Source organism: Rhinoraja longicauda, chromosome 13 (genome assembly GCF_053455715.1).
Source record: "Rhinoraja longicauda isolate Sanriku21f chromosome 13, sRhiLon1.1, whole genome shotgun sequence".
Classification (NCBI taxonomy): Eukaryota; Metazoa; Chordata; class Chondrichthyes; order Rajiformes; family Arhynchobatidae; genus Rhinoraja; species Rhinoraja longicauda.
The window spans coordinates 32,291,087-32,314,784 of record NC_135965.1 but is presented as its reverse complement, the minus strand read 5'-3'; the positions used below and the strand labels follow the sequence as shown (position 1 = coordinate 32,314,784).

At 41.5% G+C, this 23,698-nt stretch overlaps 1 protein-coding gene across 9 annotated transcripts in view; it reads right to left on the bottom strand.

The window, feature by feature from the left end:
• The window catches only part of LOC144599625 (rho guanine nucleotide exchange factor 4-like), a 322,645-nt gene that overhangs the window by 8,263 nt on the left and 290,684 nt on the right, over window positions 1-23,698 (bottom strand). For 7 of the 9 annotated variants that reach the window (XM_078410740.1, XM_078410743.1, XM_078410742.1 and 4 more), the window contains 8 exons: window positions 19,886-20,080; window positions 18,176-18,355; window positions 15,716-15,948; window positions 14,121-14,250; window positions 11,707-11,838; window positions 9,619-9,862; window positions 5,720-5,797; window positions 3,251-3,628 (listed from right to left, as the gene is read on the bottom strand). In XM_078410740.1, the coding sequence (XP_078266866.1) occupies window positions 3,402-3,628; window positions 5,720-5,797; window positions 9,619-9,862; window positions 11,707-11,838; window positions 14,121-14,250; window positions 15,716-15,948; window positions 18,176-18,355; window positions 19,886-20,080 (1,419 nt within the window). In that variant the 3' untranslated portion in view covers window positions 3,251-3,401. Of the gene's footprint in view, window positions 1-3,250; window positions 3,629-5,719; window positions 5,798-9,618; window positions 9,863-11,706; window positions 11,839-14,120; window positions 14,251-15,715; window positions 15,949-18,175; window positions 18,356-19,885; window positions 20,081-23,698 lie in introns of those variants that run through there. The other 2 variants (XM_078410739.1, XM_078410741.1) reach the window with 2 other exon arrangements.

Sequence of the window (23,698 nt, the reverse complement as noted above, 5' to 3'; positions counted from 1 at the left end):
CCAGGTTTCCTTGGCTGATTTATATCTTATGTTTTATGAACCCCAAAACGTACATTCATCCTCAAACTACTCCCAGGATTCATTAATTATCCCCTTGGTCATTTCAGGAAAAAAAAAGTGTTCAGTCCCATCTGAAGAAATTAAGTGCACAATTTCAGATACATATTTGAACTGAGCTCTGCTGTGGGACTATATAAATCAATAATGTCCCTTTAAAAATACTGGGGAATTATGGTGACGTGCTGGCTCAATAAAAGTGGCCACTTGATCACATCTGAATTTTCTCAGGCCCCTCCCATATTTTCATTTGCCATGATTCTAAGTTTAGGAATTCCCACCTTAACCTCCTCTGTGCAAGAAGGAACTGCAGATGCTGGTTTAAACTGAAGAAAGCCAAAATACGCTGTAGTAACTCAGCGGGACAGGCAGCATCTCTGGAGAGAAGGAGTGGGTGATGTATCGGGTCGAGACCGTTCTTCAGACTGCAATCATCCATTCCTTCTCTCCAGAGATGCTGCCTGTCCTGCTGAGTTACTCCAGCTTTTTGTGTTTAACCTTCTCTGTATTTCCTTGTCCCTCTCCTCTTTGAAATCTCTTTCGTCAAGCTCTCTGGGCAGGTTTTTTTTTGCCATCTGCTCTGATACTTCCTTACGTAGCTTGGGATCAACATGAATATATGAAGATCAGTGCTGCTGGTAGCTGCTGCAATTGCACGTATTTGGTATCAGCAACCAGGATTGAATCTCTCCCTCATGGAGGTGTATGAGGGTGATCTGCGCTGCACTCACCCACTCAATGAAGGCCTGGAACTACAGCATGAGATGCAAAAGGTGGTTTAAAATGGTTAATGGTGAGGTAGTTTTATCACTTTGTAGACTTGAGTTTTCCTCAAAAATAATATGTGGAGAAAGTGGATATGATATAAAGTCCACATGGCCTACGGACTTATGGTGTCTCCTGAGGCACGGTAAAAGGGCAATGTGCAGCCCTTATCTCATTATTGTCTTTTAAATATATAATTGATTCTTCCTCGCAGGTGACTACATTCAATTCAGTAAGATTTGGGGTTCATGACCAAATGTGTTGAGGTCCCGCTCTGTAATTACTCAATCTCGTGAAGATAAAGTCCAAACTGTCTGCCAAGATATCACTTTCATCAGAAGCAAGTTGCTGCCTCTACCCTATTATAATTTATTGAATGGGATTAGGCAAATATTAAACTCTTTTTCAAACTGATGGATAACATGGTGTAAATGATTAAATAGCACTATGAGAGAGCAGATAGCAATTTATGAATTGCACGCATTAATTATGGTATATCAAATCAATTAATGCAGAACCAAGGAATGTAATTCTGCCATTTTAATTTTCTTTACAAATCCCCAAATCTCTACACCTTTATTGTTTATGATTGCCCTGATGATGCTGTTTTAAATTCAGCTACACTGCTATTCCACAAAGAAAAACAGAAAGGGCAGCAGAAATAGGCTGCTCCATCATTCAGTGAGATCAAGGTGATCCAGTTCCTCAAATCCATCCTACACCAACTCAATATCCACCAACCCTGGTGTCCAAAATTCTATTGTTCTCAGTTCTGAATATACCCAACAACTAACAATCCACTGGCCTCAAAGAAAGATAATTGCAAAAAGTTCACAGCCTACATGAAGGGAATTCTCCTAATTTTAAATGGTCAGCACCATTCTCCAGAGACCATTATCCTGAGCTATGAACTTGAGCCAAGGGAACCACTTTGGCATTCACCTGTCAAATCCTCCTAGGACGTCACTGCTCCATTGAGGAAGAGGCCCATCATATTCCATCACCCATCATGGCACAACCCACTATTAGTTTAGTTTAGTTTAGAGATACAGTATTGAAACAGACCGGACGGCTCATCGAACCAATGGCGAACATCAATCACTAATTCCCAGTCATTTTATGTTATCCCACTTTCACATCCACTCCCCCCCCCCCCCCCCCCCCCCCCAGCTTCATTACCCACCCCCCATTAGGAGCAATTTACAATTAATCTACTTTATACAGCTGCACCACTGTACAGCCCATGTTTCAATAGTTTCAATTGCTGTGAAACTAAACATGCGGAACTCACAAGATGTAACATTTACTCCAAAGTTCTCATACCTTGATTTAACAGCAAAGCCTAGAATGTGTTCTTACTGTGGATTATAGGTCGAGAAAACTCTTACCAACACTCTGCCAATTTTATTGGAATTGAATGAGTGTTGTATTTAATGTAGGGTCATGAATCTAGAAGGGTTAACATAACATTAACATAAGAAACAGGAGTGGGGAGAGGCAGGCTGTTCATCCTCTGTCATTCATCGAGGTCCTGGTTTATCTTGTAACTCAGCATCACTTTTGTGCACTGTCCCCTTGATTCCCTCATAATCCAGAAATCCATCAGTCAGTCTCTGTTTTGAATGAATTCACTGAAGTCCCTGCAGCCATCCAGGGTACAGAATTCCAATGGTTCACCACCTATTAATCAGCTGACAATTAATCTGCCAACAGGTTTTTAGGAAGAGGGAGAAACCACAGCACCCAGAGAGAACTAAGATAGTTACAGAGAGAACATGGGAATTGTACACAGACAGCACATGAGATCAGGATTGAACCTGGGTTGCTGGAGCAGTGAGGCAACAGCACCAACTCTGGAGAAACAATGCAAATCTATTGCGAAGGCATGCAGGGGAAATACAAACTGGAAAATGAATAGTCGTACAACACAGAAACAGGGCCTTTGGCCTGTCAAGTTCTTGCCTACTATCAAGTGTCCATCTACACCACTCCTGTTCACCAATAAATTGGTGTGTAACTTGCAATACCTTTGCAATACAAGTGCTCATCGAGATACTTCTTACATGTGATTTATCAAGGGACAGGGATACAATGGTCTCATTAGGCTGTATCTTATTGTATGATTCTTCGATGAATAGATATATTGTATTGACTGCTAGAGGCGGAAACCTGAAGCTTCTGTGTGAATATATATATATATATATAATATACACACACACACACATATATATATATATATATATATATACACACACACACACACGTGTATATATATATATATATATATATATATATCTATATTTGTATATAATATATTATATACATATAATTAGACATTGGTCTATGCCAGAATTGTTAACAGATTTGCCTGGTTAAAGAACAATACAACTTCTTTCAGAAAGCTATTTTTTTTATTTAAGCAAAGGTGAATACATATAACAGATGACTAATGGCAAAAAAAATCCCTGTTGACCTAAAGACCAATTTTCACAGAATTAGCATCTCTTAAGTAACGACACACATATGTTAGTTACGTTGGTTAAAATCAAAGGGCAAGTGGCTGATCACCTTTTCTGGCATTATTGAAAGAGGTCTCGGCTGAGAGTGGACATCCAGGACATAGCCCTACGTAAAATGTTGGGAGTCACATCCCCCCCTTTGCGCAGCAGAAGACGAGCCTGCGACATCCGTGGAGTCTCGAGGAGTTTAGTAGCTGGTGGGTGTTTTGGATGCTGGGGAGGAGGCTTATGCAGACATGTGGTTGACTGAGACAGAGATGAGGTCACATTCAGCAGCTGCCGGAGATCTTGTTCGAGAAATAGCAGTGGAGATAGAAAAGAGTAAGAAGAAGAAAAGAGAAAAAGAGATAGAACACATAAAATTACAGTCACGAGAAGCAACAATACCTTGCCCCGAAAAGTGCATGAATTCAGAAAGGATGAAAGAATGATAAAGAAGGAACCATAGCATTTGAAACATATCAAACAAAGCACATACTGTGTAAAAGCTGACATTGTAAATCGCATACATTAAAAGAAAGTGGAGGCCCTTTTCATATAATAAATTATACACCATGTGCAACACAAATATATTTTGCAGATATGTTGACACACTTACCTGCATATGGATTATATCATGTGTAAATTAACTACTTAATTGGCAATAGGAACCCACCCCGTTAGCTTTAAATAGCCAGACATGATCAAATCAATGACATTTACTCTGACAGCAATGCACCTGAGCTGCAAACTGACTCATGAGATTCCACTGTCAATGTGTAGTTAACACAAGAATTGCCCATGGTCCTATGTCAATGAGAAAGTAAAGGACTATTCTAAATGTGTTTCGGTGCAAGGATTCTATATTTGATATTTGTCATTGGTATGTTGCTGTTATTCAACAAACAGAAATAATTTACCTTGAGTAAGATTAGCATAAGTTCTTAGCCCTTATACTCAACTAATAGAAACATAGAAAATAGGTGCAGGAGTAGGCCATTCTGTCCTTCGAGCCAGCACTGCCATTCAATATGATCATGGCTGATCTTCCAAAATCAGTAACACGTTCCTGCTTTTTCCCCATATCCCTTGATTTTGTTGGCCTAGGAGCTAAATCTAACTCTCGCTAGAAAACATCCAGTGAATTGGCCTCCACTGCCTTCTGTGGCAGAGAATTCCACAGATTTACAACTCTCTGGGTGGAAAAGTTTTTCCTCATCGCAGTCCTAAATGGCCTACCTCTTATTCTTAAACTGTGACCCCTGGTTCTGGACTGCCAGATTGGATAATAGACTAATAAACTTGAAAATCATTGATGAGATTGGGTTAACTCAGCAAATTCAAGTGAAATGGAAAATTATGGCATAGGATTCGTGCATCAGTGAGAATTTGAGAATGTGGCGCATATATTGTCTAAGATATTTCAAGATTGGATAGACTGTTATAGAATGGAATATAATATTTTTGACATCACATTCTAATGTAGCTGAGAAAATAACGCCGTCAGTCCACAGTTGGAATAAGGGTATAGCTCACACAGTGAGTGAATTCACTCTGTACACTAATTATGGTCACATTGAGACAATTGGTATTGCAATCAAGGAGCATTATTAACCATGTTGTATTGAAGAAGGCAATTGCTGGCTTGTGGTGTTCTATCAACAGTAAAATGCATTGTTTATTTTTTAAATTTAGATCCGTCTGGTAAATAAAATGGCTCACTTATATATATATCAATTTTAACAACCAGCATATCTTAATAATCTTTACAATCAATAAAATACATTGGAGGAGTAGTCTTTGTTAAAATGCAGAAAACAGAATCACAGAACAATTAGAGCACCGGATCTCCCTCTATCTTCCTGTCCCAGATCTCCCTCTATCTTCCTGTCCCCTTCCCCTCCTCCTTCCCAGATCTCCCTCTATCTTCCTGTCCAACTTTAGATAGTTCCTCTGTCCCTCCCTTCCCCTCCTCCTTCCCAGTTCTCCCTCTATCTTCCTGTCTCCACCTATATCCTTCCTTTGTCCCGCCCCCCTGACATCAGTCTGAAGAAGGGTCTCGACCCGAAACGTCACCCATTCCTTCTCTCCCGAGATGCTGCCTGACCTGCTGAGTCACTCCAGCATTTTGTGAATAAATCGATTTGTACCAGCATCTGCAGTTATTTTCTTATACAGATTATTTAGCCCATTGTGCCCTTCTAGCTCTTCACTAGAGTAACCCACTATTTCTGTACTTCACCCCTCCCTCATCCTCTCCCCTCTTCCACACACACACACACACACACACACATACACCGATGTAAAATTGCATTTCTAATAAATTCTTAAATCATACAATTCAAATTAATATGTCTGACCCAATGTTCAGAGATTTTATTAAAGAGAAAAAAAATCACCTTTTGGCTTTCCAGCTGGATGTGATTTCTTTGCATTCATCATGGCCTGTTTCTTTTGAACTTCTGTGATAGCAAAGCCTTGAGAAAGAGCACAGTGTTATATATAAGTATAATTTTAAGTTCCTACAAATGGAACAAAACATATTTGTTCTTGGTGAGAAAACAACCTGAATTACGTATTTCAAAATAAACGCCAGAACAAAAAAAGTAACTGACCCATGGTAAAAGGAGCAGAAAGCCTTATTATCACCACGATTGTGAAAGATTGCATACTGTTAACCATAACACATTCTTTGTGATAGTGTTGTGATCAGTAATATGGCTACAAGGGGCTTCTGTTGAATTCTGTGTGACTCACCTGCTTAACAATAAAAATATTGTGATGGACTACTTACTCATCATTTTCCAAGATGAGTGCAACTGCAACAACACTCACAAATGCTCATCACCATTCTGTTCAACACAGCCTACTTGATCTGCACCTTATCCACCATCCTAAATATTTCATTTCACCAGTGGCACCCCCACTGATGCTGCCTATCACCCACTTGCCAGAGGTTCTTTAACTGCGCATTGCAAACCTCGTACCACTCAGAGACCAACTCCAAAGGGAAATCTTTGGAAAATCCTCCAAGCTCCAGTTTAATACAGAAGAATGAAATCAAAGAAAAGCAATTCCATTCCACTGGATGATGAGGAAAAAGGAACGGAGACACAAGGATCAGAGAGAAGCTGCGGCCAAGAAACAGAAGAGGAAGGTTAGCCCACTACATTTTTCACAAATATTATTTATAGAGACACAAGAAACTGCAGATGTTGGAATCTTAAGCAACACACAAAGTGCTGGAGGAAGTCAGCAAGTCAGGCAGCATCTGTGGAGGGAATGGACATTCGGGGCACTTCTTCACACTGGCTCGCTACCACTGCCATGTGACTTTCCTCAGCATTTGCCTTTGCTGCCATCTTGTCCCATGCGGCTTCCAACTCCATTTCCAGACCTTCCACCGAACCCAAATAGGATCTATGGTATCAACTGCTTCTCGCCTCACCAGCGGCCCCAGGGTCTGGCCACTGACTTTGATGGTCTTTACTTGCTCCCGGCCCCGCCATGGGCTGGGGTTGTCGATGATTATGATGCTCCCTTAGCAACCTCCAGGCCAGGGGCATTGCTGCTGTTGGCTCTGCCAGCTTCCCCTCCCATCTGTTGACTCTCCACTGACCAGACTGTTGACATTCCTTGGTTCCACTGCTGCCCCAGCTGTTCCAACTGGTGCCTTTAACACTGATTCCTCTTGTTGCCTTTCCTTCTATGTTAACCATGTCACTCCCCCTATTTCCCACTCCTACACCAATCTGAACACCCCTCTCTCCTCTGAGCCCCCCTCCATGGTACTTCCCCTGATCCTCTCTTCCCCCCAAACCAAACATGACCATGAGCTCTCCAATGTTCAAAGGTCTGTCCTCTGCAGAAGCTTTACCTTTGTAACGCTGCGCCCATATCTCATTGAAAGCAAGCATGCAGGTGCAGCAGGCAGTGAAGAAAGCGAATGGTATGTTGGCATTCATAGCAAGAGGATTTGAGTTTAGGAGCAGGGAGGTTCTGCTGCAGTTGTACAGGGCCTTGGTGAGACCGCACCTGGAGTATTGTGTGCAGTTTTGGTCTCCTAACCTGAGGAAAGACGTTCTTGCCTTAGAGGGAGTACAGAGAAGGTTCACCAGATTGATCCCTGGGATGGCGGGACTTTCATATGAGGAAAGACTGGATAGACTGGGCTTGTACTCGCTGGAATTTAGAAGACTGAGGGGGGATCTTATAGAAACATATAAAATTCTTAAGGGGTTGGAGAGGCTAGATGCGGGAAGATTGTTCCCGATGTTGGGGGAGTCCAGAACCAGGGGTCACAGCTTAAGGATAAGGGGGAAGTCTTTTAGGACCGAGAACATTTCTTCACACAGAGAGTGGTGAGTCTGTGGAATTCTCTGCCACAGAAGGTAGTTGAGGCCAGTTCATTGGCTATATTTAAGAGGGAGTTAGATGTGCCCCATTTTGCTAAAGGGATCAGGGGGTATGGAGAGAAGGCAGGTACAGGCTACTGAGCTGGATGATCAGCCATGATCATATTGAATGGCGGTGCAGGCTCGAAGGGCCGAATGCCCTACTCCAGCACCTATTTTCTATGTTTCAATGTGTTCTAGACCCAAAATGATGTTGAGCTCTTCCTTTGTTGTCTCCATCTCTGGGCCTATTTCTCCAGTAAGAAGTCCTCACCCCCCCCCCCCCCCCCTCTCCCCCAGTGGCGACCTCTTCTCCAATCTACCACATTCCACCTCCTCATGGATTCCCATTATTGGCTTCTAACCTCTCTGACTCTTTCCTTTTCCAACTACCACTCCGTTATCAACCTTCATGACTTCTCCACTCCCTTTACCCACTCCAATCTGCCCCCCTCTGTCTACACAGTCCTCCTCCGCTCATTCATTAACAATCCCAATATTGTCAGTAAATCAACTGACAAAGGAAATGCCGTTGTAGTCTGGCAGGCTGACCCCTTCCATGCGGAGGCCAGGCATCAGCTCTCAGACACCTTCTCATACCTACCCCTTGACCATGATCCCATGGACGGACACCAGGCCACGATCTGAAGAAGAATCATGACCCAAACATCTAGTCCCTCCACAGATGTTGCCTGACCTGCTGAGCTCCTTAAACTTGTGTTTTAATATTATTTATGGCTCTTTTTTGAGCCCTTTTAGGTGTGTATCTGCATCAGAAACAGATTGGGGGATTCCAATTTCAAATTCAAGGAAAGATAGCCTTGAATTTGAGAGGGGACCACATATTCAAAAGCTCATGTTGGGAAAAACAGGTTGAGGTTTGGTGGAGTTTGCAAGAACAACAGAGTTGAAGTGGATTCTTTTGAGGGAAGTTCAAGGAACAATGCCTGAGGAGTGAAAACCATTAACAATATCAACAGTTTGGTCGGAATGGCAACAAAGTGATCATGAGAGAAGATTGGTAGATAAGATGAGCTCAGCCAAAGCAAGGGAGATAAGTGTAATGGTTCTAGGGAAAAACGTGATTTCAACATAGTGAGCAGGAGCTTTGGGAAGTTTGGTCAGGTGCCCAAAGGGAAGGAATTAAAAATAGAAGCAAATGAAAGGATAAATGCAATCTTTGAGAACAAACATCCATGAACGTCTCGTATGTTTTTAGTGAGGATGGATCAGGATGATCTGGTTGGCTTAAGATGCTAGTGTATGGTGATAAAGCCAGAGAATATCTTAACCTGCTTGGCTAATTTAAGAAAAATAATCCATTTTGATCATGGAGGCAAGATTTGGGAAAGTTAACCAAATTTTCAACAAACATCTTCAACCATATGATCTTTGAAATTAAGAAAGCAGAGACAGGGGTATACTAGTATGAAAGAGTCAAATTAATTTATGGGAACAAGAACATTAAAAGTCACATACAAGTGTGAGTTAACAAATCCCATTGCTGTGAAGAAGTCATGAGGAGTCATGTAAGAGGTTTGATTGAAAAAGCTTAGGTAAGAAAAATGAGACAGAGTTTACAAGCTTAAGAAAATATGTAAAGGGAAAATCTTACAGTTTTGGTAAGCACTAACTCACATTGTATTTCAAATTACCGACATCAATGGTAAGGAAGGATACGAGTAAGTAATAAATACTGTGCATCAACCAAATGTTAGTTGTGAAACACAACAATGGGTAAGAATGGAGTCAGATGTTCTGAATGAAGGCAGGAAACTGTCAGGCACCATTAATATGAAAAAATTGCACATTGCATAATCTGACCCTGTAAGATTATGCAATGATTAAAGAATAATTCTCACCAAAAGCTATTTTGATACATTTCATGCAATTAAGATACTTACCTGTCTCCTTGTCCAGTTGAACCTGTTTTCTTTCATTTTCAAAGGCTTGAAGCCATCGTTGTTTCACTGAGGACTTTTTCGCACAGAACAAATGGATCTCATTTGTGAACTTGTTTTGAAGTTTGAAAGCATTCTTTACACTGATGTTAAAGTCCTTGTCCTTCCCATCTTCGACATCCACCACTTCCATGCTGTCCGTATCTATCCTGCTTTTGTAGTACAGGATGTCCCGACGTAGAAGATCCTGTGAATTGCAACACGGATCAGTTTTCACAATCTACTAAATATTGCTTAGTTCTATCAAAATGCCTGTTCTGAAGGCAAAACAGTGGCACAGCTAGTGAAGCTACTGCTTCACAGGGCCAGGGACCTGGGGTTGATTCTGACCTCGTGTACTGTCTGTGGAGTTTGTACCTTCTTCCCTGTGACCACGTGTGTTCCTTCTGGGTGCTCTGGTTTCCTCCCACATTCCGAAGATGTGTAGATTAATTAGCTTCTGTAAATTGCCCCTAGTATATAGGGCGTGGATAAGAAAGTGGGATGACATAGTGTGAACAGGTGATCGATGGTTGGCGTGGACTTGGTGGGCCGAAGCGTATCCATGCTGTATCTCCAAACTCTAAACTCAAAAAATAGACCTCCATGTGGCTTGATCCGCCAGGCCACTACATCCAACTCTTTTGACCATCATATTTGTACACTTTCTTATGCTGCATTAGTAGCGGTAAATTAAATTTCAAAAGTAAACATTTAGATCATGTGTCTCAAGAGTGTTTTGCAGAGGCAAAATCATAAAGTTGCATATAGTTGAAATGTAAGGCATACAAAGCAGTGACAAAAAACTTGGCCAATGAGGCAAAATTAAAAAAACTGCAGATACTGCAAATCAATAGACAATAGACAATAGACAATAGGTGCAGGAGTGGGCCATTTGGCACTTCGAGCCAGCACTGCCATTCAATGTGATCATGGCTGATCATTCTCAATCAGTACCCCGTTCCTGCTTTCTCCCCATACCCCCTGACTCCGCTATCCTTAAGATATCTATCTAGCTCTCTCTTGAATGTATTCAGAGAATTGGCCTCCACTGCCCTCTGAGGCAGAGAATTCCACAGATTCACAACTCTCTGACTAAAAAAGTTTTCCCTCATCTCTGTTCTAAATGGCCTACCCCTTATTCTTAAACTGTGGCCCCTGGTTCTGGACTCCCCCAACATTGGGAACATGTTTCCTGCCTCTAACATGTCCAACCCCTTAATAATCTTATACATTTCGATAAGATCCCCTCTCATCCTTCTAAATTCCAGTGTATACAAACCTAGTCGCTCTAGTCTTTCAACATATGACAGTCCCGCCATTCCGGGAATTAACCTAGTAAACCTACGCTGCACGCCCTCAATAGCAAGCCAAAAATAAAGCAGAAGATGCTTGAAATACTCAACAGGTCAGACCACATCTATGGGAAGAGAAACAGAGTTAACATTTCAGATCAAATATGCAACCTGACCTGCTGAGTATTTCCAGCATTTTCTGCTCAAGGTAGATTTTAAGATGGGCCTAAAAGGAGGAGTGGGATGTATATACGAGGAAGGATTTCCTTAGCGCAGGATCAGGGCAGCTAGAGGCATAGATAAAATGTTTCTATTAAACTAACAATAAAATACAACCAAATGTGTTTGGATGATTAGTAGTATGAAAATGAAAATCTCAAGAGACGTAATCAACTACATGGCAGCACCATGGCGTAGCAGTAGAGCAACTGCCTTACAGCACCAGAGACCCGGGTTCAATCCTGACTATGGGTGCTTGTCAGTATGAGGTTTGTACGTTGACCTGCGTGGGTTTTCTCCGAGAGCTTCAGTTTCCTCCCACACTCCAAAGACATCCAGGTTTGTAGGTTAATTGACTTGGTATTAAAAAAATGTGAATTGTCCCTATTGTGTGTAGGATAGCGTTAATGTGCGGGGATCGCTGGTCCATGCTGACACGGTGGGCCGAACTGCCTGCTTCCGCGCTGTATCTCTAAACTCAACTAAATATTCAAGAACACATACTGAACATCAAGGGATCCACTAACAGTGATTTTACCTTTTTGCAAAAGACCACCTGATGGTCAAAGAGGAAGAAGGTTCGTTGTTTACTCTTGGCCTGTGGCTGCGAAATCTTTGTCAATTCACCAGAATGGATAAGCTCCGAGCTTCGTGCCAAAACATCCTCACCCTGAGGAAAACAAAGATCTTCAGAAAGAAAATTCATATGTTCATTGGAACTCCTTATGTGTTCAGTAGCTATTCAGATAATTTCCCTAAATTATTAGTATTTGCATCTTCTGAAATGTACACCATATAAGGGCTGAATGGTGGTCAAGTTAAGTAGATTGAAATTTCTGAAATGATACAAATGTCCCTCATTGTCGTCCATGTCGTGTGGTCCTCCATTTTAAAAGATTAACAGGGTCAGGATGTGGACAATACATTGGCTGCCTATTTCACGCTAGGATAATGTACCACTGGTCACATCATAGTTTAAACTTGTAAACATAGTTTAAACTTGGAAGAAAGTCTGCTGGCTGGATAGCATGCAACAAAAGCTTTTCACTGTACCTCGGTACACGTGACAATAAACTAAACCGAACTGCTCAAGAGGGTAGGCTTTTTTGTGAAAAAAATCTATGCCTCCACAGAAACTGTTCTCTGGCGCCAACCCCCGCTGTCACAATTTCAGCTGTTCGTTAAAATTAGTGCTTGCTTACAAGCTTACCAATGTTGTCCCATTAGATTGAAGAATGTGATAGTTTGGGTCTGGACCCTTCTTCAGACTGATTGTGGGGGGAGGGAAGGGAGGTGGGGGGGAGAGGGAGAAAGCTGGAGGAAGGGAGATGAGGACAAAGTGTGGCAGGGAATAGGTGGACACAGGCAAGAATTTTATTTGATAGGGACGTGGTTGGAACAAAAGCCAGAGATAAGCAGGAAGTGAGATACAGATAGATGGGGCTGTCAAGAACCATTCAGAACTCTGATTAGACAAAGTTTCTTCACGCAGAAATTGTTGAATTTTTGAAAGTCTCTCCCTCATAGAACCGATGGATTTTTGAATATTGAAGTTACATAATACAGGAAATTGGCCGTGATCCCACGTGTATGTGGCACGGTGGCGCAGCGGTAGAGTTGCTGCCTTACAGCGAATGCAGCGCCGGAGATCCGGGTTCGATCCCGACTACGGGTACTGTCTGTACGGAGTTTGTACGTTCTCCCCGTGACCTGCGTGGGTTTTCTCCGAGATCTTCGGTTTCCTCCCACACTCCAAAGCGTACAGGTTTGTAGGTTAATTGGCTTGGTAAATGTTTAAAAAAATTGTCCCTAGTGGGTATAGGATAGTATTAATAGGATGGCGGGGATCGCTGGTCGGCATGGACCCGGTGGGCCGAAAGGGCCTGTTTCCGCGCTGTATAGTTAAACTAAACTAAATTAGGGTCCCAAAGACTGACACTTCCATTTTGATGTGACCTTGTGTTTTCTGGTAATAAGCACTGCAGGCACGTCAGAGCAAAGAACAATCTCTGTGTGGTCTACACTGTGTGACCAGGCATTAAATTACAGGCTTAAGTGGACTTCTATCATTCTTTCTTACTGCCATAAGCTGTATCAAGTCCGTGCTAATAAGTAAAATTTACAGGACACTTGTTGTTGAGTTGTTAAATTGTCACGAAGGGTTATCCATCGCTGTACCTTACAAGCATTTAATGCATAAGATCGCAATAATAGGAAATTCATCCAAACAATAGGAAAGTGTATCGTTCACAGCTTTAAAATTTTTTTCAAGATATCCCCAAACACTGCCCTCAAAATACCACATCATACAAATTATTTATGATAACATGATGCGCAATCATGTCAACCATTGACTGTAATTAGTTAAAACTCTAATTTCTTTATGTTCACACCACAAACATTCACACTCCTGTCAGAACATTAGCCACAGTGAACAGGAAAAGGACTTTCAGGATGAGGCAAGTGCTCCCATCTGATATTAATTACAGTAAGTTTAATTAGGATGGAGCTTTGGGAGTCCATTTATTTTACAGATTGCAATGTTAGTTGATGTTGTAAGTGGGTTACCGTCTTAAGCCAGACAAATGGTAAGAATAGGCATTTTATACTTTATTCCCGACCAGCCAAACCCACAGATATGTGGAGGTGCCTTCAAAATAATCTGAGGGATTTTACGTTGTGCAATTGGGCCGACAGCAGAAAATTATAGTGGTGACTAAGAACACGAGAAAGAGAAGCAGGAGGAGATCCCACTGTCCCTGAAGCCCACACCTCCCTGCAATAATGGTTTAATATTTTCATCAACCCACTTTCTCAGCCTTAACCTTGTATCTCTTGATTCCAAAAACCCACCAAATTTGGGTTTGAATACATATAGTCACCAAGCTATATATTTTTCAATTAAACCAAAATTAGACTGGAATTTAATTTAAAAATATTGCTTTTTCCTACCTCCCAATTTTCAATTGAACTCTGCCACTGCGCTATTTTATCAAGGTTCTCCAGCCGCCTCTTGCGTTCATTGATGAGCTTGGCCACATTCTTCATGGCATTTAGTGCAGCCTCAACGTCATTGTAATCCCTTAATGAAAGAAATCACATGTAATATAGTCCAGGTGCAAAAAATGAACACAAGAACCATATGTTCTCCTAAGACAGCCCCGATTTTCAGTAAGATATAAGCATCTAATTGTTTTATTCACAAAATGCTGGAGTAACTCAGCAGGTCAGGCAGCATCTCGGGAGATGCTGCCTGACCTGCTGAGTTACTCCAGGATTTTGTGAATAAATCGATTTGTACCAGCATCTGCAGTTATTTTCTTAAGCATCTAATTGATATATTTTAGGACTGCAGTGAACTTTATGTGTTCAAAGCAAATGCAGTTGCATTTCCTCCTGTGATATTTATCTCCCTTAAGACAACCCAAGAAGCTATAACTCAGTCTAATCAAGGTAATACAACAATGCAAAACAAATAACTCAAAAGCAAAAAAAACTGCAAATACTTAACATCTGAAATAACGACAACAATTATTAGAAATGATCAGCAGGTTGGCCAGTATCTATGGAGAAAGAAATAGCATTGTCCATTTCTTAATCATTATAAATTTTTAACCAACTGAAATGACCTTGACAAACATAAAGATATGGATCACAACCAATCATGGTCTTTTGCTTGAGGAACAAAATGTTGCCATCCTCGTAAGCTTTATGGCACCATTCATGATGCACTCCTTAGCTTTCTTCTGTACTGTACACCTTTTGTATTTGTTACGGTGATGGTGTGCAAGATGAAGAAAAGGAACATTTTGTGGGTCTCATTGTAGATTTTGGATAAGATGGCTGTGGATCCAGGGTAAAATTATGGGTTGTTATATTTACACATCCTTCCAGCCTGTCCTACCTTTCCTCTAAACCAGCATCCTTCTCAGCATTACGATATTTCTGGCAACTTTTGAAAAATCAATTAATCCTAGTCTTGAAAGTTTCTATTACCTAGCATGCACACCTTTTGGGAGAGAGCTGTCCATTGCCCATTGCATGATAAAATGAGATCTGCCTGGAATCCTAATTGAATCAGGTATCAGGTCTAATTTAAATTTATGTCCTATTGTTCAATCCTTATTATTCCATGGAGTAATTTAAACACATCTCTTCAGTCAGTGCTGAAGCATTACATTGACGCCCGACATACCCATTTTTACACCAACTAGCAATCATTTTTTGCCTTTTTCCAATGCCTCACCTAACTCAGTTTTGAGACAATCCAAAATAACTCAGTCTCCCATTACTCAGTTAGTTACTGTCAGGGAACTGGGATGGTGATTGTAATTGGGAATTCATTGTTACATTAATGACTGTAGGTGGTTCTGATGAAAATGTGAAACTATAAATTGTTGCAGCTTAAACCAGAATAGAATGAAAATCCAGTTATTTGGTGTCAAATGCTTCCCACTTTGGTTTGACCAAACAATGATCTGGTGTGCTGAATTGCCAGTTCACGGCCTGAAGATGCACTGGACAGTGCAGTGTCCCTTGGTCCTTACCTGTGCTCAGGGTTGGTGTACTTGAGCAATTCTGCCAGTTGGAGGGGATATTTACAAATCTTCTGCACTGGTGTGAGCAGAAACCCATCCAGAGAGATGTCAATCATCTTCTGGAGCAGTCGGCAAGCTTCAAAAAAGTAAACATATTTGTTGATCTTCATGAGTTTGGAGAGCTCTGCATAAGCATTAGGATGGTTGTTGCAGTATTCTGAGTATATCTGGAAATCTGCCTGCTGGAAAAGACGAACAGTACAGAAAAGTCAGTAGATGGAATTTAGAAGGATGAGGGGGGATCTTATTGAAACATATAAGATAATTAGGGGATTGGACACATTAGAGGCAGATAACATGTTCCCAATGTTGGGGGAGTCCAGAACAAGGGGCCACAGTTTAAGAATAAGGGGTAGGCCATTTAGAACGGAGATGAGGAAGAACTTTTTCAGTCAGAGGGTGGTGAAGGTGTGGAATTCTCTGCCTCAGAAGGCAGTGGAGGCCAGTTCGTTGGATGCTTTCAAGAGAGAGCTGGATAGAGCTCTTAAGGATAGCGGAGTGAGGGGGTATGGGGAGAAGGCAGGAACGGGGTACTGATTGAGAGTGATCAGCCATGATCGCATTGAATGGCGGTGCTGGCTTGAAGGGCTGAATGGCCTACTCCTGCACCTATTGTCTATTGTCTATTGTCTATGACAAATAAAAGAAACATCTCCTCAGAAATCTCCTCAGTGGTGGGGAAGATGCTGGAGTTAATTATAAAAGACGAAATTGCGGAGCATTTGGATCGCAGTAACAGGATCGTTCCGAGTCAGCATGGATTTACGAAGGGGAAATCGTGCTTGACTAATCTACTGGAATTTTTTGAGGATGTAACTAGGAAAATTGACAGGGGAGAGCCGGTGGATGTGGTGTACCTCGACTTTCAGAAAGCCTTCGACAAGGTCCCACATAGGAGATTGGTGGGCAAAATTAGAGCACATGGTATTGGAGGTAGGGTACTGACATGGATAGAAAGTTGGTTGACAGACAGAAAGCAAAGAGTGGGGATAAATGGGTCCCTTTCAGAATGGCAGGCAGTGACTAGTGGGGTACCACAAGGCTCGGTGTTGGGACCGCAGCTATTTACAATATACATCAATGACTTGGATGAAGGGATTAAAAGTACCATTAGCAAATTTGCCGATGATACAAAGCTAGGTGGCAGTGTGAACTGTGAGGAAGATGCTATGAGGTTGCAGGGTGACTTGGACAGGTTGTGTGAGTGGGCGGATGCATGGCAGATGCAGTTTAATGTAGATAAGTGTAAGGTTATCCACTTTGGTGGTAAGAATAGGAAGGCAGATTATTATCTGAATGGTGTCAAGTTAGGAAAAGGGGACATGCAACGTGATCTGGGTGTCTTAGTGCATCAGTCACTGAAAGGAAGCATGCAGATACAGCAGGCAGTGAAGAAAGCCAATGGAATGTTGGCCTTCATAACAAGAGGAGTTGAGTATAGGAGCAAAGAGGTCCTTCTGCAGTTGTACAGGGCCCTAGTGAGACCGCACCTGGAGTACTGTGTGCAGTTTTGGTCTCCAAATTTGAGGAAGGATATTCTTGCTATTGAGGGCGTGCAGCGTAGGTTTACTAGGTTAATTCCCGGAATGGAGGAACTGTCATATGTTGAAAGACTGTAGCGACTAGGTTTGTATACACTGGAATTTAGAAGGATGAGGGGGGATCCAGAACCAGGGGCCACAGTTTAAGAATAAGGGGTAGGCCATTTAGAACAGAGATGAGGAAAAACTTTTTTAGTCAGAAAGTTGTGAATCTGTGGAATTCTCTGCCTCAGAAGGCAGTGGAGGCCAGTTCTCTGAATACATTCAAGAGAGAGCTAGATGGAGCTCTTAAGGATAGCGGAGTCAGGGGGTATGGGGAGAAGGCAGGAACGGGGTACTGATTGAGAATGATCAGCCATGATCACATTGAATGGCGGTGCTGGCTCGAAGGGCCGAATGGCCTTCTCCTGCACCTATTTTCCATTGTCTATTTCTATAAATGGGTAGGATGGAACTGCAGATGCTGGTTTAAACCGAAGATAGACACAACAAGCTGGAGTAACTCAGTGGGTTCTTTGCATATCTTTCATTCATTTGTTCTATATCTCGCTACATCACCATCCATATATCTCTCGTTTCCCTTTCCCCTGACTCTCAGACTCTCAGACTGAAGAAGGATCTTGACCCGAATCCTTTTCTCCAGAGATGCTATCTGACCCACTGAGTTACTGCAGCTTTTTGAGTCTATCCTCAGTAATGGGTTTACTTTAGCCCAGCCCCCAGAGGACAGACATAACTTGATAAATGTGAGTTCTAATATCTCTGCACATCTGATTCAAAAGCTAAAAGAAACAAAAAAATCATTATTTGTAAAACAAATACCATTTGCTTAAATGCCTTCTTTAGAGGAATGGCTAAAATTACTCACAAATTCAAGAAAACAGGATCCAATCTCACTCAGATGGGGCTCATCTTTGTTGAATTTCTTTTCCAGGTCTTTCAGAAACCTTTTCTGGAATCTGTAGATGTCTTCAATGTTCCCAAAAATGGTGCGCAGCTGTTCTTCTGCGAACATGTCTGTCCTTTTACGGCATTGCTTAACATAACCCTGTAGGGAATAAATGAGCAGCTTTACCTGATAGTAGGGGTGGGCGGACAAAGATTGATTCTGCACTTGGAGTGGGATGGATAACACTATTAGGAATGAGTCAGCACTTAAAGCAAATTCATACCCTCCTTGAATTTCCAAAGCAATGGCCAGTATGTTATTAATGCTCCAACATTACAATTATGACAGGATGAAAATTACTTGCTTTGGAAAATTTTCTGCACAGCAAATTCAAAAATGTTACTCACACAAGGAACATTATTTTAATACGTCCTGTTGGTATTGGTGCCCCACCAGTGAATTTTGACAGTGAACTGAACAATGTAGATCAGAAAGACCACAAACATAGAAAATACTGGAAAATCTAAGCAGATCAACCAGCATCTCTGGAGGAAAAAAAATGTTAATGTCTTAGGTCAGCGACAATTCGGCAGAGCATTAGGTCCCAAATTTGATCCTTAGTGTGAATGGAATTGGTAGATCTTGCCTCTGCTATGATGTGTATGAACTGATAAATGAGGACAACGTCACACAGGTCTTCTCCACCGTTGAGCAGGACAATGGATGATCTGATTGTCGCGTCTGCTCACCATCCCCAACTGGCCTTGGGAATCGTTTCCTCTTTGTTTATTAAAATCCTTTGTCTTAAAAATATTCAAGGGTCAGTTTCCGTCACCACTTTGTGGAGAGTTCCACAGACTCTCTGCAATGATTCACCATTTAGATCATATGTTTATTTTATTTTTTTTCCTCTCAGACTGAACAATTTCACATTTTCCCACACTATACAACACTTGCCTGTTCACTTTTAACCTATCTATCTTTTAGCTTCCTTATGTTCTCTTCATAACTTCCAGCTTATCTCTATCTCTGTTTCCTCAATACGTTTGCCAACCAGACTTTTACTGATTTTATTCAAGTTTACAAAAGTATCACAAAAGTATTACAAGTTTACAAAATAAGTATTACAAAAATCTGAGTTCAGCACCGACTCCTCATTTGATCTCGTCAACTAGGTAAAGTCCTTCTATGTCCACACTCTGCTTCTCGTTAGCTAGCCAATCTTCTACCCATGCCAGAGGATTTTCCTCCACCATTAGCGTTTATAGTCTTTGATGCAGCACCATATGAAATATTTTCTGGAAATCTAGGTATATGTTAAAATATTTTATCAACACTTCCCACATATTTGAGATCAATAGAGTACTGTTTTCAAGTGAGCTCACAAGAGCCCTTTTTTAAAAAGGTTTTATTTTGTTCAGGTGTTCGTCCATTTGAATAACGCCAGTGCACTGAATTAATCTACAGATCTATTACTGATGAGATGAATCTGTGCTCCCATTTTCTCCAGTGATGCTGTTGATTTGGCACCACTTCAGAAGTTCCAATTGAAAACTTTATGAACAAGATCCATATCAATTTATCAACTCTCTGTAGCAAGAAATATAAGATGACTGGTATTTGGGCTGTAATCGTTCTCTTCAAAACCCACACACAAGTCATACTGGTAAAGTAGCATCTACTCCTTACCTCACAGATATCCTTTAAGTGTTTGATGTAATCATTCTCAGTGCTCATAATCTCACTGATGACATTTGTCCTCATCTGGTCTTTCTTTGACTGGCCCGTAGCCAGGCAACGATTAACACTGTTGGGATCATCAAGTTTCCCATCTTCTACCTTCACTGGATATTCTTCCATGGGTTCATCCTGGTTGACCCACAACTTTAGGAATGAAAGGAAAGGTAGATTTACAGACCCTCTTAGCAATACTGTGTTCATAATGGGATTAGACATTTATGCTGGGTTGTTCCAAGAATATGGCCTGATGAATTCATATCATTGTCTCTGTAAACTCCTTCAGCCATCAATCCCAGCTACTCTATTTCTTATCTATTTTTGTGCATCACACAATTTTTCTTTACCACACCAGCATTTAGATATTCCCTTCCTAAGCCTCCATACACCGATCGTCTCATGAAGGCACTCTTTAAGCCCCCACTTTTGACCAAACAAATTGATTACTTTGCTCTGACCTCTACTGCTGTAAAGCATTTTTTCAACATTTCGTTATATTTCAAATTCTTTGACAGTTGCATGTGTAATTATCAACAATAAATAACCATCAATTGATTATTATTAAAAATTACATAAACGAAAAAGTATTGTTTCTGGTCAACTTAACCATTGCCCACAATTATAGCTATATTTCTAACCATTCCTCCATAATATTTATGACTATCAGTGGGCACATTGGCAGTTTGATGGATGTTGTAAGGACTCAAGGGCCAGAGGTATGGGGGAGGTTGAGCAGGTTAGGACTTTATTCTTTGGAACACAGAAGGATGAGGGGTAATATTATAGAGGTCATGAGAGGAATAGATCGGGTAAATACACTGGGAATTTTACCTAGAGATGGGGAATCAAGAACCATAGGGCATTGAGATGAGGAGAAAAAGATTTAATAGGAACCTAAGGGGTATATTTTTTTTACACAAAGGTGGTAGGTATATGGAACGTACAGCCAGAGGAGGTAGTTGAGACAGATACTATCACAACGTTTTAAAAAAAATTGGTAGGTACATGGATAGGATAGGTTTAGAGGGATATGGGCCAAATGCAAGCAGGTGGGATGAGCATAGATGGGGCATGTTGGTTGTGGGCAAGTTGGGCCGAAGAACCTGTTTCCATGCTGTATGACTGTATGTCTCTCTATAACTCTATGATTGGGTTAATAAATCACCGAAACCCTCTCCTAAAAGCAATCAGCTGATGGAAGTGAACACAGGATGGGATTGTGGGGCTACAAATTGGCTTAGCATCTGTTGACGACGTTAATAGATCACTGTGGGCCATCCTAGCTCTGTTTGAGGAAGTAGCACAAAGTGTGGGAGCTTAATTTGACAGAAGAGTGATGTTGGTTACTCTGTCGGACAGCACATTGAACCTGGTATTGCCTGTATCAGTGTCATCTGACTCTTCATGAATTCTCATGGGTGGCAGCATTTAGTTCAGTCGACCAAATCTTTGCAGCCAGCCCTTCAAGGGACTTTTTAAACAACACTTGTCCAGGTACCAAGCAGTGTTGCTTTTGATTCAATAAAGCTGCAATGTTGGAAAAGAGTAGGGAATTACTCCCAATATATCACAAGATTTAGACAGATGTTAAGAGGTTGACAGGGCAGATGTGGAATCGAGGTTTCCCCTGGCTCTGGGGCTGAGCATTGGAGGTTACTGTCTCCGAATAAGGCTTTTGCAATTCACGACAGAAATTAGGGAAAACGTATTTACCCAGCGGATGGTGAATCTTTGGAAATTTCCCCAAGAATTAGTGGATATATTGTTATATATTAAAGGAAAAAAGGGATATGGGGTTATTGTAGGAAAGTGGTAATAAAGTAAAATATTCTTCTAATCCTTTTCTGTCCTTATACCTGTCCAAATCTCTTTATTCTATGAGGAGCTCAGCAAACAAAGGTGGAAGCACACTGCTGCGCTGCCTTATAGGTCACTTTATTCAAATTAGTAGAAGGCTGGAAGGGGTTGGTTATTATAGACAATAGACAATAGGTGCAGGAGGAGGCCATTCGGCCCTTCGAGCCAGCACCGCCATTCAATGTGATCATGGCTGATCATTCTCAATCAGTACCCCGTTCCTGCCTTCTCCCCATACCCCCTGACTCCGTTATCCTTAAGAGCTCTATCTAGCTCTCTCTTGAATGCATTCAGAGAATTGGCCTCCACTGCCTTCTGAGGCAGAGAATTCCACAGATTCACAACTCTGTGACTGAAAAGGTTTTTCCTCGTCTCAGTTCTAAATGGCCTAACCCTTATTCTTAAACTGTGGCCCCTTGTTCTGGACTCCCCCAAAATTGGGAACATGTATCCTGGCTCTAACGTGTCCAACCCCTTGATAATCTTATACGTTTCGATAAGATCTCCTCTCATCCTTCTAAATTCCAGTGTATACAAGCCTAGTCGCTCCAGTCTTTCAACATATGATAGTCCTGCCATTCCGGGAATTAACCTAGTAAACCTACGCTGCACGCCCTCAATAGCAAGAATATCCTTCCTCAAATTTGGAGACCAAAACTGCACACAGTACTCCAGGTGCGGTCTCATTAGGGCCCTTTTATTATCTTTTGGGGGGGCATTCTCATGCAATGGAATGAAGGGAAGGCACAGAACAGGGCAACTGCTGCATGACACAAGGCAGGATGGCTTCCTTCCCTTTGTGGGAGCAGGAGCCCTTTTTTCCTCTGGACATCATCCAGCAAGGCAGAGTCCAAGGTCCTGCGCTACCTCTGATTCAGTTCCCAAACCACCCTGAGGTGCACAGAGTGAGCCAGCCGGGATAGGCCACAGCTTCAGTGACGTTGGTGACCGGAGCTCTCGTGTGCAGCTCGATAACAATTGTTACTATTCAATCCTGGAGTGTCCGGTTGAGCTCCAGCTGGAAAATCCAAATTTTAGTACTCAAACAATTCAGACCTAAATTATGTGTTAAAACCTTGACTTTCAGACAAACCTGTTTTAATTTAATGTCTGTCTTCACTCTTTCATCAAATTTAAACCCTGACAATGGAGTTGAGGGAAAATATCATCTCATCTTTAGTCATTAAGTCATACAGCGTCATACAGGCCCAATGCCCACACCAGCTAACTTGTCCCATCTACACTGGTCCCACCTAGTCACTAGCACCAATGGGAAGGTGAAAGTATCAGCTGCTCTTTATGATCTCGCCCTGACAATTAGCATTCAGTCTCACTGAATAGTGGTGTTTAAGAGGCTTTTAAATAGGGACATGTAAATGCAGTGAATGGGGGGAAATGGATCATGTGCAGGCAGATGTTAGTTAATCTTGGCATCATGTGGACATTGTGGGCTGAAGGGACAGTTCCTTTGCTGTACTGTTCTGTGTTCTATGATGTTAAGAGAACTGGGCAGGAAAGGAATGAGCATAGCCAGTGTTAATGAACTCACATGCATGGTGATAGTGTCCTAAGATGCATTTCTCTCCCTACATATTAAACAAAAATCTATGTTTTCAATTATCAATTTTCAAACCACTTTCCTACGAGCAGCAGTTAAACAATTTATTATGCCTATCTTTACTGCAGTTTGAAAACCAATAGAAAACTGCTGATCTGAAATAAAAACAGAAAATAGAAAAACTCCGAGGATTGCAAGCATTTTCAGATTCTAGTCTGCATCCTGCTAATGAGGTCAGTTAGATAATAGAAAGTCAGAACAAAAAATGAGGCTGAAAATACAAGGAACTGCAAGCAGAAGGCAGGAGAATGGGGTTGATCGGGAAAAGTAGATTAATTATCATTGAATGG